This window comes from Rattus norvegicus, chromosome 9 (assembly GCF_021556685.1).
Source record: "Rattus norvegicus strain SHRSP/BbbUtx chromosome 9, alternate assembly SHRSP_T2T, whole genome shotgun sequence".
In the NCBI taxonomy this organism is placed as follows: domain Eukaryota; kingdom Metazoa; phylum Chordata; class Mammalia; order Rodentia; family Muridae; genus Rattus; species Rattus norvegicus.
Window position 1 is genome coordinate 74,807,769 of NC_141542.1, and position 15,770 is coordinate 74,823,538.

The following is a 15,770-nucleotide window of genomic DNA, read 5'->3' on the forward strand; positions in this document are numbered from 1 at the left end:
TCTTGGTAGAATTTTAGGTTTAAGGAGTGGAAGTTACCTTGTTAGCAGAATGTTCTACAGATCTTTCGTATCTTTACAAATCCCCGATTAAGCCAATGAAGGGAAGGAGGGTAGACAGGAATTTGAGGCAGACCGTCACTCTGCATCCACATTCGGGAAGCAGGTAGCAGTGAATGGTGTCGATTCACTTACTCCATGCTTTTCATGTAGTCAAGACCCCAAGCTTTGAAATGGTGCCATTCACACTAGGGTGAATTTTTCCCACTTCTAGTGACCCAAATTTCTGACTCCTCTGTTAGAATGTCCAGAGATTTCTCTAAGTGACTTTAGGTCCCAGCAAGTTGACAATTGCAGGTAACACAGTGAGTTAGACACCACGGTAGACTGTTCAAGCCATGTGCTCACCAGTGGTAAAATCTGTTCCTTTAGTCTGGCTGCTCCTGTGTCCTTATGAAGACTGACACAGTCAGATGATCGCTCCCGAAGTCTACAGTACTGTGCCAAGATGATCTGCAGCGATTCTCAGCCTGTGGGCCATGACTCCTCTTGGGGATTGAATGACCCTTTCACAGGAGTGGCATATCAGATATCCTGCCTAGCACATATTTACAATGCTATTCATACAAATTTATAAATTCAATACATTTACAAAAATTTACAAATTCATACCAAATAACAATTATGGAATAGTAAATAATTTTATGGTTGGGGTCACCACAATGTGAGGAACTGTATTAAAGGGTCCCAGCACTAGGAAGATTGAGAACCACTGATCCAGAGTAAACTGAGGTCATTTTGCAGCTGAACAATGACAATGTCTCGGTGTGCCTTCTTTGGATTTGCATTTGGGGGTCTGTGTGATGTACTTATAGCTATGGGAACATATGCGGGCACAGCCGTTCTCCCTTCCACCCAACCTATGTATGCAAACATTTGCATTTTAAAATGGGGAACCTCCCCCCAAATAAAGTGACCTAAAATATCGTTCCTCCCTAAGGGAGAGAAACCCTGGAGATACCCACATCCTTCAGTGTCCTAATTAGGATCTCTGTCCTACAAAAGACACAAAGCTGCCCAAAACCAAGGGTGGTTAGTATGCGGTGCCTGCCCTGTGGCACGCGCGCGCGCGCGCGCGCGCACACACACACACACACACACACACACACACACACACACACACACACTTAGCAGGGCCTGGGGGAGGGGTAGAAGGTGTGTTAGTTGCAGCAGCAGTCTGGTCAGAGCACCTCTGAGTCATCTCTTTTCATCCTCTCCTCAGGCGGCTGCCCTGGTCCATATTTATCTTGATGGCTCTGCACTGGTCTCTCACGGTGGGATTGAGATGGGGCAGGGTGTCCACACTAAAATGATCCAGGTAAGAATACAAACACTGGGTTCTGTTGGGTGTGTCCTCACAGACATATGTATACATGAGAAAGACCGTGAGCATATTTCTCTGTCCCGAAATAAACAGGTAGGAGTCTGTCAGTTTGACAGCTTAAACGTTAAGCTATTAGCAGAAACTGGGTAAACAAGTCAATTTTGTTACTCAATGCCATGAAAGCGTGTGCCAAAAGCCGGGCTTGTTTTAGGGCTAACGAAGGTTCCTGTGTGTTCTCTGCTTCCATTTGGATAGTGACAACTGGAGTGCCCTCTTGTAAGTTTTTGCTGGGTGGTAAAGAGATGAGCAGATTCTGACAGATCACATTGTTTCTTGCCCTCTTTATATTAAGGACACCGAACGATCAATAACGTAAATTAGACTTGATGTGTCTAGGCAGTATTTATCAGCAATTCTACTTTAGGGTCCTTCTATTTTGTCCGATTTCTCTTCCAATAAAAATTGCTGAGATGTCACTGGCGGAAGCTCGTTCCTTGTGTTTTTCCCTAACTAGCTTCCTGACATTGCAGATTCCTAACAGTTGCCAGGCACGGTGTGCCTGCCTGTAATCCCAGCACTCTGGAGGTGAAGGCAGGAGGATCAAACTCAGGCCAAACTTGATCACATGGTGACATCCTGTCTCAAAAATAAAGCAGACAAGCAAAAGTGCGTTCTTAACACACACGGCTTTTAGTGGCTGCTTGGGGGGTGGATTTGTAATTAACTCTACCCCGGTTATTGAGCGAGTCAGTGAGTATTCCTCAGTATAAACATATGATCCTCTCGGTGGTTGTTCTCTGAAAGTGAGGTGAGGAATTGCTTTTACATTTGGAATTACTCGACACATGTTATTAAATTGTTTCCCATAAAGTATATGCAGCATATTTTACCATTAACTAATATTTAATTTGATGAATTATTGAAAAAATTAGATGATTTGCCAGGTGAATGAAAGCAAATCGGGTGGGGCAATTTAGATGTTTTTACATTGCAGGGCCTTGGGATGTGTGGGATTTGCTTTGGCTTTGGTTTTATGCTGCTGATGCTTGAGAGTTGTCTAATGATGATTTTCAGTGAGAGTTCAGTGATTTCTTACTTGAGCCAAAGAACTAATGTTGAGAGAGCCTGTGCCCTCTGTCTAGATGCTTTCCTGAGAGCCACCCAATGTAAAAGGGCTCAGGATGCCTGTGTCCTTGGACAAGCATACTGTTAGCCAGAAAGAGATGAATTTTGAATCAACTAAAATGTCTCCAGCACCAACAATATAGACTAAAGAAACCTTTGAGTCCCATGTTGGTCCTGATGGACCATTCTGTCCTTCAGTGATGTGAGTGTTCCTGAGGGCCATGTCCTTCCTGAGAGGTGCTCCGGTCCAGCAACCTGACTGGAACTGTGCATAGAAACCATGCAGCCCCTGTTAAGGTGGTGTCCACTTTGCTAGAATTCTGCATTGATCTCATCAGCACAGAGACTTGATAAAGCTTTCCCCGTGCACTAGCCTGGAGCCTTGCTACCTTTTCCTGATGTTCACATGAGTATAATCAAAGGAGAAGTATATGTGTTTAAAACTTGGAGTCCAGACAGACTAGCTACCAGGATTTTAAAAGAGAGGAATTCATGGTTCTGCCCTTCATTCCTGTCTTGCATATAAAGCCTGCACACACGTGCTATGCCAACCATGCATGTTGTTACAACTAACCAAAGTGTTTGAAATGAGACTACGTTTAACATTCTAGGTGGTCAGCCGGGAATTAAAGATGCCAATGTCGAGTGTCCACCTGCGTGGGACAAGCACAGAAACCGTCCCCAACACCAATGCATCTGGAGGCTCTGTGGTGGCAGATCTCAATGGATTGGCAGTAAAGGTAGAACTCGCTGCAATGACATCGTTCATTTGACCTTCCAGGTCAAATCCGCAGCTGGAGATCAGAAGAGTCATTCAGCTCTTAGTATCTCTTCCATCCGGGGCAGGACAGGGCCATAGAGCCAGCAGATGATAGACTCAGCAGTCGGTTAGCAAGTCCTCGTGATTCTGTCCCCTACACCCCAATATCCTCGCCCTTCTGTGTGTCAGCCTCCTACTTCCTGCCAGGGCCTTTGGATGATCTTCTATCTCCATTGCCTTTCACTCTGGCTTCTTAAAGCCTTAAGTGTGCCCAGAAAATCAATGCTTTACAACCAGTGGTTGGTGGTTGGCAATGGTCCTTCTGTGAAGTCTTGATCTTGACCTAGGGTAGTGTGTAAGGCAGTTGTCTATTAGACCAGTACATGTCTGACAGGCTCACACACAGGCATCACCGCATGCAGCCTTTCATGTCATGCTCTACTGCCTTGATGCCCTGTGTCTCTTTGTTCCTAGGTACTTCCAAGTTAACTCATGAGATGCCCTATGGTGTTGTTCTGACATTGGTGTTTTCATGAAATTATTAGAGTTTTTAACTTAAAATCTTTTACAGGATGCTTGCCAGACCCTTCTAAAACGCCTTGAGCCCATCATCAGCAAGAACCCCCAGGGAACTTGGAAGGATTGGGTGAGACCCGTTGGCTCCCTATGTTTTATCATAGAAACTTACAAGATACAGGAGAAGGGAGAAAGTATGTGTGAGAACTATGTTTGTGGAAAGGGCAATTCAAAGACACCATCATTGCATAATGACAAATAGGAGGCCCCGCTGCCCATGGCATGAGGGGATCCACATGCAGTGGGGAATGGTGTGCCCAGGAATGTTTCTTCTACAAAGAAAGATGGTGTGCATGCTAGGACTCCTGCCATAGCTCTGACCGATGAAGGTTTCATCCTGTGGAAACTACATGCTTTCAGTGCTGGGATCATTATGTAATAGTCACGTAGACTCATTTAGAGGTGGAAACCCCAGAAGCTGGAGACATGGCTCAGAGGTTAAGAGGTTATGTTCCTCTTTCAAAAGACCTGAGTTCAATTCCCAACACCCACATGGCAGTCTCTAACTCCAGTTCCAAGGGATCTGATGCTCTTTTGTATCCTCTGCAGGTACTACATGGGCACACACAGTGCACAGACATACATGCAGGCAAACCACCCATACATATAAAGATACAACAAAGTAATTTATAAAAATCAAATAGGAAACCAAGCCATGGGTTATGATCTATACAAATCATAGATACCCAGTGGACCTGAAATATTCACCTGGTTCTTCTGATCACTGACAGTCTAGAAATGACTAGACATTAGAGGAAACGACACACATTCTAACATCAACCAGCTAACGTTTCAAAATGTCAGGTTAGTAAGTGTTGGCTGCTATGGCACGTATCATACAATCCTGGTGCAGCTGTCGTGCTGACTGGTCCAGATTATAAGTTGTGCAATATGAAAACACAGGTTTGGCCATGTGTTATGTAGAGTCCCGGTTTGAAGACTCCAGGGCCGAGGTCACTCCGTGTGAACATGCATACTTAGAATTCTGGTGGCTCAATTCAGCCACCCGTATCTCACCCAAAAAGCTCCTGCTATTTCATAAAGGTTCACAATGTAACTAACAACGGAATATGAAATTTTGCAATCTGTCCTTGGCATCCTTGTCTTTCCCCTGCCTAGTGTTTCCTGAGCCCAGAAAGGTTGAAAATGGCTGTCTTGAAAAAAATTAGCATCCAGATATCTATAATTCAGGAGCACCCTCTGTCATCACCCGTTGCACAACACCGGCCTTGTATCCACTGCATGACAGGCAGCCCACCTTCGCTATTAAGGCTGCACCATCCACCATTCTTAGACTTGAGAATTTGGACCTGACCTTTGCTTTTCTGTTTAGTAGCCAGCCATTTGTACTTGCAGACACAGGAGACCATTTGATGTAATTGGTACAATTTAGCAAAATCACTGCTCTCAACTGAAATTGTTATGGGTACACAATATAAAATTAAATGTCCAACCATTGTTTCCGAAAATTGGCCATGTTTATAACCTAAGTCCTTCCAGATAGCTGAATGGATCTCTTCATAAGCAGGATGTGGTGGCCATTACAGTTCAGTTTATGCATAACATATCATGGCAGACATTTATTCCGACCATATGCATGAGTAAATGCTGCTACTCCATGCAGCAAGCCGTGGATGCTGATGTAGGAGGAGCCTGAAGTCAGATGATGGCCCGTCGTGGGTTTTCCTCACTATTGCTTTACCTAACACATAGTACAGACAGAACTAAACTCCTCAGCGGTCTCTCAGGAGCCCTTACCATATCATGTTCTGTTGCTCCCTCACAGGCCCAGACTGCTTTTGACCAGAGCGTCAGTCTCTCGGCTGTTGGATATTTCAGGTAAAAACACCCCTCAATCATATGTCATGGAAATACAAGTATGAGCTTGAGGAAACTTTTCATTCTGTTTGCAACATTGTCCCAAAATGACTCATGACCCTCAGTTAGCCTGGTTTTAAAATGAACTTTCAGCCCCTTAGGTAATCCAGGTCTCCAGAAAGACCTTTTCTGAAGAAAATAGTTCACGTGGGTGAGCTTGAATTGAGAGCTGATCCAGATCATATTGTGGCCATGTTGTGACTTTCTGGGAGTTTGTGCTCGGAATTCACAGCAAGGGCCTTTTTTTGACAATGCCATTTATCCCTAAAGTTAAGAAACAACAGTAGAGGGTGAAATTAAGCCAAAAATAATATAGGCACCTCCTGGATTGCAGAGAGAGGAGGGAGGGAGGGAGGGTAGGGAGGAGACACTGTGGAGCTCCGAGAACCACAACCTCTAGGAGAACATCTGTTAATGTTTTCACGGAGAGTGTTTACTGAGCTGGAGAGAGAAAGCAGGAAGATAACCCCCAGCTGAAGCAGAGTTAGGCATATGATGCAAGTTGGATCCCCAAATCTGGTAACTATAGAATGACATAATCCAATATCTGCTAACAGCATCAGGATAATCATAAAAGTCCGAAGCTGATCTCAGGAATAAGTTTGCCACTCAAGGCTAAGTAGGTGTTTGTAACCCGGCAGTTCAAATTGAACAAGCCACATTTACTGGACACATTTTTGAGCCTGTATTATGTGCTGGCATATCTCTGTACATATAAATTCTTCAGACTGGCACAGCTCCCTTTTGACTGGTTTTGTCATTGCTGTGACTGTGGGACCTGATCAGATTACTAAGCAGTGCTCCTCAGCCCTTCTCCTGTTTCTTCCAGGGGCTACGAGTCGAATATAAACTGGGAGAAAGGGGAAGGCCATCCCTTCGAATACTTTGTGTATGGAGCTGCCTGCTCAGAGGTTGAAATAGACTGCCTGACCGGGGACCATAAGGTCAGTCGCACCGGGAGTGTCTTCTGGCTGTTCTTGTGAGGTACTTAAACTCCACATGTGCTGCCTAAGGAAGGAAGGAAGGAAGGAAGGAAGGAAGGAAGGAAGGAAGGAAGGAAGGAAGGAAGTTGGGTGTGTGACAACAGCACCATGCATTTGCCCTAAGGGTGATTTCTCATCAAATGCCTTAGTGGTATAATTTCTTCCATAGGAAACAGTAATCCTTCTTGTGTGTTTTCCTTTTCCACTTTTAGCTGAAAATAGGAAAGAAACCACTTCAAAACACCTGAAAGGGGTCTCCCTGTAGGTTGTTGTCACAACTAGCAATTCTGATCTCTTATGAGAAGTGTCATAGTGTGATGTTCTTGAAGCACACCATAAGTATACAGAGCTTGCTAACAAGCACCAAGGGCCACCTCAGGACGCACAGTGGCCAAACAGGTCCCTCTCCTTAAATAGCTGAAGTGCCATCCTATACGTTAAGGGGGGTTATAGAGTCACACTTGTGAACACACATGCACACCAGCTCCAAGGACTCAGCTTCCTTTCTGAACCTGGCCTTTAGTGGTAAAGAAAATGCTCATGGGTCACTATACAGTAAATGCTCCAGGTACATCAATGGGATTGCAGTAGCCTTTACAAGTGTCATGTGACCATGCTACTAAGTTAGTGCTCATCTGCTTCAACACCGACCGCTTTCATAATTCCAAGTTCCTTTTGTGTCTATATCCTTAGATAGCTAACATGCATAATTTTTATTTAATATGTTCTGGGAATAGGTTTTCTTAAACTATAGTAAGCCTTATCTTTGAAACCTTATTGGAATATCTCGTTTGTCTGGGTTCTAACTCAGACTGTATCTTGGAGGAACTTGGAGCTAAGGACTAACCACTCCCAGCATGGTTTGAGTTGGAGTAGCTGCCCCAGTCTATGCTAAGAGTTAGCTCGTGCTAACTAATCCTGACTCCCTTTTCCCTCGAACAAAGAGTTGGTGGAAACATACCTGTTCAGATTTTCTTACGCTTTGTTAAGGGCTAAGAATAGTAATAATTAACCTGGTATTGGTGCTGACTGTTTGTCTTGGTATAATTGGATCTTTCTTGGCCAATAAAGGCATTTTGGTGCAGGGACCTAAGTTGCTAGACACCCCTAAGTTGCTAGACACCCCTAGTCACCAAAGATAGACCTGGGACTGTGGCTCTCCGTCTCAGACTAGAGAAAATTAAAGACATGGACTCTTGTGGGAATATGCAAAGTAGAAGCAACCTTTACAAAGAGAATCACAGAGCAGTGGGAAACTAAAGGAAAGTGAGAAGTTCTTCCAAGTGGAGTTTCGAAATGGGAAAAAGCTACCAAACTTCTTTGGCTAGGGCTTTCTACAAGGCCATGGTAGGGACTGGAGGAGGTCTGGGTAGCTGCCCAAGTAAATGTAAGAACAAATTAGACTTATTTCCATGACCAGCTTGTAACTTTACCACAACAGAGAGTTAACTCTTTTACTGCCACCAAGCTGTAGCTGCAGTCTTTCTTGATTACCTCATAGTTAACTCCCTGCCTATAGAGTAGTCCGTCACAGGGAGAGGTTTCCTGTGAGAAGCCATTCTTCCTTACAATTTAGACTGTGGCATCAGGATATAGGAAAGGGTGGAAGTGCCCTCCTCACGTTCCTCATGGGTGAAGGGTGAAGGCTGGGAGTAGGCAGCAAGCATGACATCGCCATCCCAGTGTCCTGTCCCTCCTTTGTCTGTGTAGCTTGCTTATCTCATCCCCCAAGTACAAGCCCCTTACTCAGCATAGCCAGTGGTCCACATGTTGCTGGTTTTAATCCCCATCTTCCTTTTAACCCCAGCCTCCATTCTCATAGCAACAACATGGGTCCTTTCTCTTACTGCCTATGGATATAGCTCTCGTATCAGCGTGAGCTTTCAAGATATGTCTTAGAGTGTATTCAGTCTACCTTACGGTGATCTATTTGTTCACTCTGTGTCCTGAGGTGGGAGCATCTGACTTCCTCAAGAGGTACTGGCTCCAGGGAAACTTGAAAATACAAACATGTGAGAGGAGACCAGGGACAGAAGCCACGGTCCTTCCTAACCTTACTAAAGAGGGACATACCATCGTCTGTGCTGTATCCTAGTGGCCACAATGACTGGCCCTGACAGAGATTAGTGGGAGGTGCATGCCCAGGCTGTGACTACCAAATGGAGGAGTTCATTAAGTGTCCTCTTGGAAGAAGGCTGCCACATAGCCTAGACCCACTCTCTAGTCCCATCAGAAGACAATGACAGAGAGCCATGAGCCATGTCTTTGAATGTAGAACCTTCACTAGCGTTAGACTTTAGAGACCACCATTCGCACCGCAGAATCCATGGATTTGTTGGAGGATGGAGGTGTTACCAACACCGAGGCAAGGCCTTCTGTGCATTTTTAGGCTATAAGAAAGCAAGTCATAAAGGCAGACTTGTTCTTTCTCCACCCCCAAACAAAAGCTCTGCTGCAGTGGACAACACCTTAAACACTTGTTTGGAGCATCTTGAACTCTGTGTTTCCGTAAATGTCACTGAGCTGGGTGGATTCTGTGTATTAGCTTGGAAAGCAGCCATAGAGTTTTGCAACAAGGGTTTTGAAGGCCAAAGATACCGGCTTTTGCTGTTTCCCCGTTTGTTGTGGTAGATTAAATTTAGTCTCTTGCATCACCCAGTTTGAAGTTAACCAAAAGCAAACGAATACTTTATTCTATTCTTTCCAAGAAAAACAAAGTGCTTAATCTGGTTAAGGGTATTTGTGTGGGAGCTGGAGACGTGGCTTGGTGGTTAAGGGCACTTGCAGATGATCCAAGTTCAGCTCCTAGTACACACAGGGTGGCCTACAACCATCTGTGACCCCAGTTTCAAATGATACGACACTCTTCTGGCCTCTGTGGGCACCAAACACACATAGAGAGAGACTTACATATACATGTAGGCAAACACTCACTCACGTAAAATAAAAATAAAATTTTAAAAAGAAATTTGGAATAGGGGCTGGGAATGGAGCTCTGCTAGTGCTGTTTGCCTAGGATAGCTGAGGCCCTGGGCTCAATTCTCAACACTATAGAAGTCAGGTGTGCTGTCTTATGTCTTTAATCAGTGGAGGAGTGAAGGCAGGAGAATCAGAAGCTAATGGTCATTCTTAGCTACATATTACATTCAAAGCCAACCTGGGCTACATGAGACCCTATCTCAAAAAAAATTTTTTTTGGGTAATAAACTTTATCACATAATAAAATCTTTGTTGCTTCTTCATCATGAAACCACATGGCCCAAAGAAAGACTTTATCCCAAACCTGGGCAAGATATATTTCTCAGCTTCTCTGTGAGTTATCTGCATTAAGATGGATTTTTTTTTTACTAGAATATCAGAACAGACATCGTGATGGATGTTGGCCACAGCATAAACCCAGCCCTTGACATAGGCCAGGTATGTGTAACTATCTTTGCCTTGTTTCTTGTTTGTGGGGCAGAAACTGCTGCGAGGTCTGAAGAGGAACCATCCACGTGCTGGTCACCTGTTTCTTAGGCCGCTTTAGTCAGAATCTTCTCTTTACACCAGCTGCAGAACTTAGTCTTCTTAACATTTACAAAGAGAAAAGGGAAAAAACAGTGCTTTGAATAGTTTCGGAAGATGCATCTAATCTGACAGGAGAGCCTGAGGAAAACAAGACTAACCTAGAAGTGCTCAGTGGGCCTGGAGCCTGAGGGATACAGGGGAGACAGCACCAAAAACTGAGCCTCAAGTGAATGAGGCAGAGGTTCTGCCTTAAAGTTTGCTTTGCTGGCAGACACGGGACACTCATGGAGTCTTCACATGCTTGTGTCCTTAACTTATACCTGTACGTGATTCGGACCACTACTGTCCAGTCACAGCATCCTGTAGCATCTTTCTAGTTGTGGCGTATCATGGGGAATGGGGGGAAAGGTATAGAGGGGAGATCCTGAGGGCAGATTCAGGGGCTAGAGAGATGACTCAGTGGATAGTGTTTACCTGGGCATCTGAGGTCAGATCCCCGTACTCAGTAAGAACCAAGTATAGCAGCACACTTCTGCAATCTCATCGCCAGGGCAGAACGGAGACAGATTCATTCCTGGAACTTGCTAGAAGTCGTCTTGTGGCATCAGTGAGCTCCAGGTTCAGTGAGAGATCTTGTCTCAAATAAATGAAGAAAGAAAAAGAAAGAAAGAAAGAAAGAAAGAAAGAGAGAGAGAGAGAGAGAGAGAGAGAGAGAGAAAGAAAGAAAGAAAGAAAGAAAGAAAGAAAGAAAGAAAGAAAGAAAGAAAGAAAGAGAAGAAAAGAAAGTAGACGCCAATACATGAAGGCACTGGACATTGATCTCTGGCCCCCACATGCATATACACAAATATGCACATGCACATACATACACAATTCACATGCACACCTGCATGTACACACATGCACATGCACATGCACAAGCACACATGTATCACATGTATACACACACACACACACACACACACACACACACACAGAGGATTGGGAGAATTTAATATGGACCACGTAGGTAGACTAGAATGAGCAAAGATGTTCAGTTAGAAGAAGAGTAGAGGGAATCAACCTAAATAAAGCTATGTGAGCCAGCCATGGGGCTGGGGGAAGAGAAGGGAAGAAGCTCCAGCTTGACAAAACCAAGGTCTTAACTTAGTGGTTGGAGGTGATATAACCTGGGAGATTGTGTGGCATACGAGCATGGCATCACGACTCATCCCTGGTACTTTTGGTCACATGGCTATGTCTAGGGACTTGACCATCTCAAAGCTGTAGAGAAGCCTTAGAGAACGCATAGCTGGAACCCTTCATATCACAGGGCATAAATGAGCCTAGAGGTGAAAGCCAGGCAGCTAATGAATTGTGTATGGTAAGATGGTAGGGTTCCCCAGCCCTGAGAACCTTTCCTTACTATGCTGGGTCTCTTCAAAGTAAGCCAGAGGATTTCCTCTGCCTCATTGGTTGAAAGAATGAAGGTATGTAGACAGGCCCTGTGGGGAGTCATCTGGAGCTATCATGTCAACAGCTAAGCCAAGACTAGAACCCATGTCCTTTACATTGGAACTTAGCAGTGGATGGAATTAGGTGGCCTTCTGGGGACACTCTCAAAGGCCCCAGAAGACCCCTCGAACTGTATTTCAAAGGTCAGACAAGCAGCATGCTGTTGAAGTGCTCTTGGCTGTTTTGCTCCTTCTCTGCTCTCAGGTTGAAGGTGCATTTATTCAAGGAATGGGACTTTACACGATAGAGGAGCTGAGCTACTCTCCTCAGGGCATTCTGTACAGTCGTGGTCCAAACCAATACAAGATCCCTGCCATCTGCGACATCCCCACCGAGATGCACATTTCTTTTTTGCCCCCATCCGAACACTCAAACACCCTGTATTCATCTAAGGTAAGCTCTGCTCTATGACAAAGCCCATAGTCATTTGATATCTATAGGGCAGGGAGACATTGGTCTACTTGGGGGTTTGGTGTCTTTATGGTGATTACAGGAGACTCCTTATTAAACATTCTAATTAGAATGCTTCAGATATTCCCAGTCCTGGAGCCTAACATATTGACTGTCAGAGTCCATTTGACGTTTTAAATACAATAATCACCGTCATGCTTATATGTGATCACTCCATTTGGAATCATTTCTTGAACTAGAATATGAGAATATCAAGATCAGTGGTTAAATTAGTTTTTCAATAACAATTTACTTATGGCAACCAGTAGGTTATGTGTATATATAATCAATATGTACTCTGCGAACATATACACATATATTCAGAGAGGAAGTGGAAGTTTGTGTCATAGTCTACATGGCTCATTTCTCTCCAGGGTCTGGGAGAGTCTGGGGTGTTCCTGGGCTGTTCGGTATTTTTTGCCATCCATGACGCAGTGAGGGCAGCGCGGCAGGAGAGAGGCATCTCTGGACCATGGAAGCTCACTAGTCCTCTGACTCCAGAGAAAATCAGAATGGCTTGTGAAGATAAGTTCACAAAAATGGTATGCTACACCCAAGAGGAGGGAAAAAAAACACAAAAGAAATTCTTCACTTCTGTCCCCTGGCTTTATGGCCAAGTTTCTTTAACCCACTACTGAGGTTTTACCAAGGGAGAAAAGATGGCAGGAACTCCGTCATGTGAGTCACGTGAGGGCACGTGAGCGGGACAGAATGCTCTCGAACTTGGCTGTCTTTTCATCAGCCTGGCCTTGCTTGGTCGCCTGTGTGCTCAGCTCCTTATCAATGAGGGGTACAGAAGGATGGTTCTCTGAGTCTTGTTTCCCCTTGCTTCATGCCTTCTCAAGGAGATCTGAATCAGGTTAGGTGGTCAGAGGCTGTGGCCTGACCCTGGGACACCCCGCTGAGAATAAAGGCCATACTATTACATCCCATGACATCACTGTCACCTGACAGGCACTGGGAAAGTGTGAAAGAAAGGTCCCTCCCACAATAGGGTCCCGGCTGAGCACACTTTACAGCTTTGTGCGCTTTTATATATGAGTACGATGTGTAATTTTTGGTTACAAAGAAAGCTGTATCATTCAGTCACCTCTCTGGCTACAAGTTTCCTTCTCTTACGGGCTTCCCTCCTCCAGCCCTTCCTTGCAGGCTGTGCATGGTGCCCTCCACTTCACACTGGAGAAACAGGCATTGACTCCGCAGCCTCTCCAGAGGAGAGGAAACTCTCCACGCCCCTCCCAGCTCCTCCCCAGAAAGCCTCTGTGCATCACGTGATGCTATTCTCTGCTCTCTCATTGGCCTGGTTGCCTGTGGCGCTTTCACCTTCATTATCTTCTGTTTTTTTTTTTTAAACCTAAGTCACAAACATTTTTAAAACCTAAGTCACAAACATTTTTCTAAGTTATAAGTATCCAAATTTGTCCTTTCCTTCTAGATTCCAAGAGATGAACCTGGATCCTATGTTCCCTGGAACATACCTGTGTGAGTGAAATATGAACTTCTGAAAGGATTGGCTCAACAACTACAGAACGCACCTCCCAGTCTCTCTGCTCTAAGATGCTAAATATGAAAGCCAGAGTTTCACAGCCCAGAATCATCCACAGCACTGCTTTACTGATTCGGAAGTTTCTCTTGAGGATACTCCAGATACACCTGAGACATTATAAATCATATATCAAATTGCACAAATATTAAATCGTTTGCTCAGAGGTGGTTTCATTCATTATTCTGTCAAGCTAACTGGACTATATGACAACTTGTCTGTGGTTCACTTTTAGTTTGTCTACACCAGCAGAAGTTATAGTATCTAACAAAGGAAGGTTTTTATAGATAATTTCTTTCCTGTTGGAAACTGTAAATTCAGTGTTTTTATTTGTCCCTGAGAGTCATCATCCATCCCGCTTTTCTTAACAGAGCAAATACAGGTCTCCTATCTAAAGAGTCTCTGGGACCACAGGGATCAGGAGGAGACAGACAGATGAAATTCATCAAAACTACAAAGGTGGCAACAGCATTTTCACCTCTCAGGAGGCTAACACAGGAGGATCTAGAGTCCAAGGCCAGCCTGGGCTATGGAGCAAGACCCTGTCCTGATAAAATAAGGCTGAAGGACACAGGTGGTGGTAGAATTGTCTGATGTATGCAAGGCCCTTGGTTTACTTCCAGCACAGGAAAGAAGGAGGGAGGGGGAGGGGGTAGGGAGGGAAGGGGGAGAGAGAGGGGGTAGGGAGGGAATGAGGGGGTAGGGAGGGAAGGGGAGAGGGAGAGAAGAAGAAGAGGAGGAGGAAGAGGAAGAGGAGGAGGAAGAGGAAGAGGAGGAGGAAGAGGAAGAGGAGGAGGAGGAGAAGGAGGAGGAGGAAGAGGAGGAGGAGGAGGAGAAAGAGGAAGAGGAGAAGGAGGAAGAAGAGGAGGAGGAAGAGGAGGAGGAGGAAGAGGAGGAGGAGGAGGAGGAAGAGGAGAAGGAGGAGAAGGAGGAGGAAGAGGAGAAGGAGGAAGAAGAGGAGGAGGAAGAGGAGGAGGAGGAAGAGGAGGAGGAGGAGGAGGAAGAGGAGAAGGAGGAGGAGGAAGAGGAGGAGGAAGAGGAGGAGGAGGAGGAAGAGGAGGAAGAGGAGAAGGAGGAAGAAGAGGAGGAGGAAGAGGAGAAGGAGGAGGAGGAGGAAGAGGAAGAGGAGGAGGAGAAGGAGGAGGAGGAGAAGGAGGAGGAGGAAGAGGAGGAGGAGAAGGAGGAAGAGGAGGAGGAGGAAGAGGAGGAGGAGGAAGCGGAGGAGGAGAAGGAGGAAGAGGAGAAGGAAGAAGAGGAGAAGGAGGAAGAGGAGGAGGAGGAAGCGGAGGAGGAGGAGGAGGGCCACAAGACAGAAAATATTTGCAAATATATGGTAAAAGTCTTATGTTCAGAACATTTCCAACTTATTAAAAGATCAAATGACTGTTCAGGTTTTTAATGGACAGTGGAGTGAACAGACAGACATGTAAATGGCCAGTCAGCACAGAAGATGCTCAGCCTTGTTCGTCCTTGAGAAATATAGGTCAGAGTTGTGGTGGGACGCCATTCACATACACTGTGACAGCTGGCGTTGAAACGACAGACAATGCATGGTGTTTGAAGGATATGGAGAAACTAGTGTTTCTAAACATTGCTGGAGGGGTGTGCATGGTGCAGTCCCTGGGGAACAATTGGGCAGGTAAAACATTAAGCAGACTTTGCATTTGAGTATTAAAAATTTTCACAGAAAAATCTACACACATACATTCAGAGCATTGCTCACAATGCCTGAAAGGTTGGAGAATGCTCCACCAGCAGCTAACATTTAATGAGTAATGTGCAGTACATTCGTTAAGTGAATTCATTCAGCCCGTTAAAGGAATGACATACGGATACCCACTACAGCACATGTGAATGTTGGGAACATTAGAGGTCATATATGTGTCATCTATACAAGAGGCCCCACATTGACAATGTCTCAAAGATGAAGTGGATAGATGGTTGCCAAGGATTGAGGGGACAGAGGGCCTAATTGCCCATAGCACAGGGTTTCCATTGGTGGTGATTTATACACAACAACCAACAGAGCCATGTACTTTGTTCTGGTTTGTGATAAACACCAAGACAAAAAGC

At 45.0% G+C, this 15,770-nt stretch overlaps 1 protein-coding gene and 1 long non-coding RNA gene across 5 annotated transcripts in view; one reads left to right on the forward strand and one right to left on the reverse strand.

Annotated features, from left to right (window-relative positions):
• Positions 1 to 13,863, forward strand: part of Aox1 (aldehyde oxidase 1) — a 75,775-nt gene extending 61,912 nt beyond the window's left edge. For 3 of the 4 annotated variants that reach the window (NM_019363.4, XM_087567464.1, XM_087567463.1), the window contains 9 exon segments: positions 1,280 to 1,375; positions 3,118 to 3,246; positions 3,838 to 3,912; positions 5,629 to 5,681; positions 6,550 to 6,664; positions 10,055 to 10,120; positions 11,909 to 12,097; positions 12,529 to 12,696; positions 13,590 to 13,863. In NM_019363.4, the coding sequence (NP_062236.3) occupies positions 1,280 to 1,375; positions 3,118 to 3,246; positions 3,838 to 3,912; positions 5,629 to 5,681; positions 6,550 to 6,664; positions 10,055 to 10,120; positions 11,909 to 12,097; positions 12,529 to 12,696; positions 13,590 to 13,640 (942 nt within the window). In that variant the 3' untranslated portion in view covers positions 13,641 to 13,863. 4 annotated transcript variants of the gene reach the window in all.
• On the reverse strand, positions 9,972 to 13,006 carry LOC120094690 (uncharacterized). Its single transcript, XR_015629574.1, has 3 exons — positions 12,801 to 13,006; positions 10,685 to 10,842; positions 9,972 to 10,269 (listed from the first exon to the last, which is right to left on the reverse strand). It is a non-coding gene; the product is annotated as an uncharacterized LOC120094690 (long non-coding RNA).
• Positions 13,864 to 15,770: the final 1,907 nt, after the last annotated feature.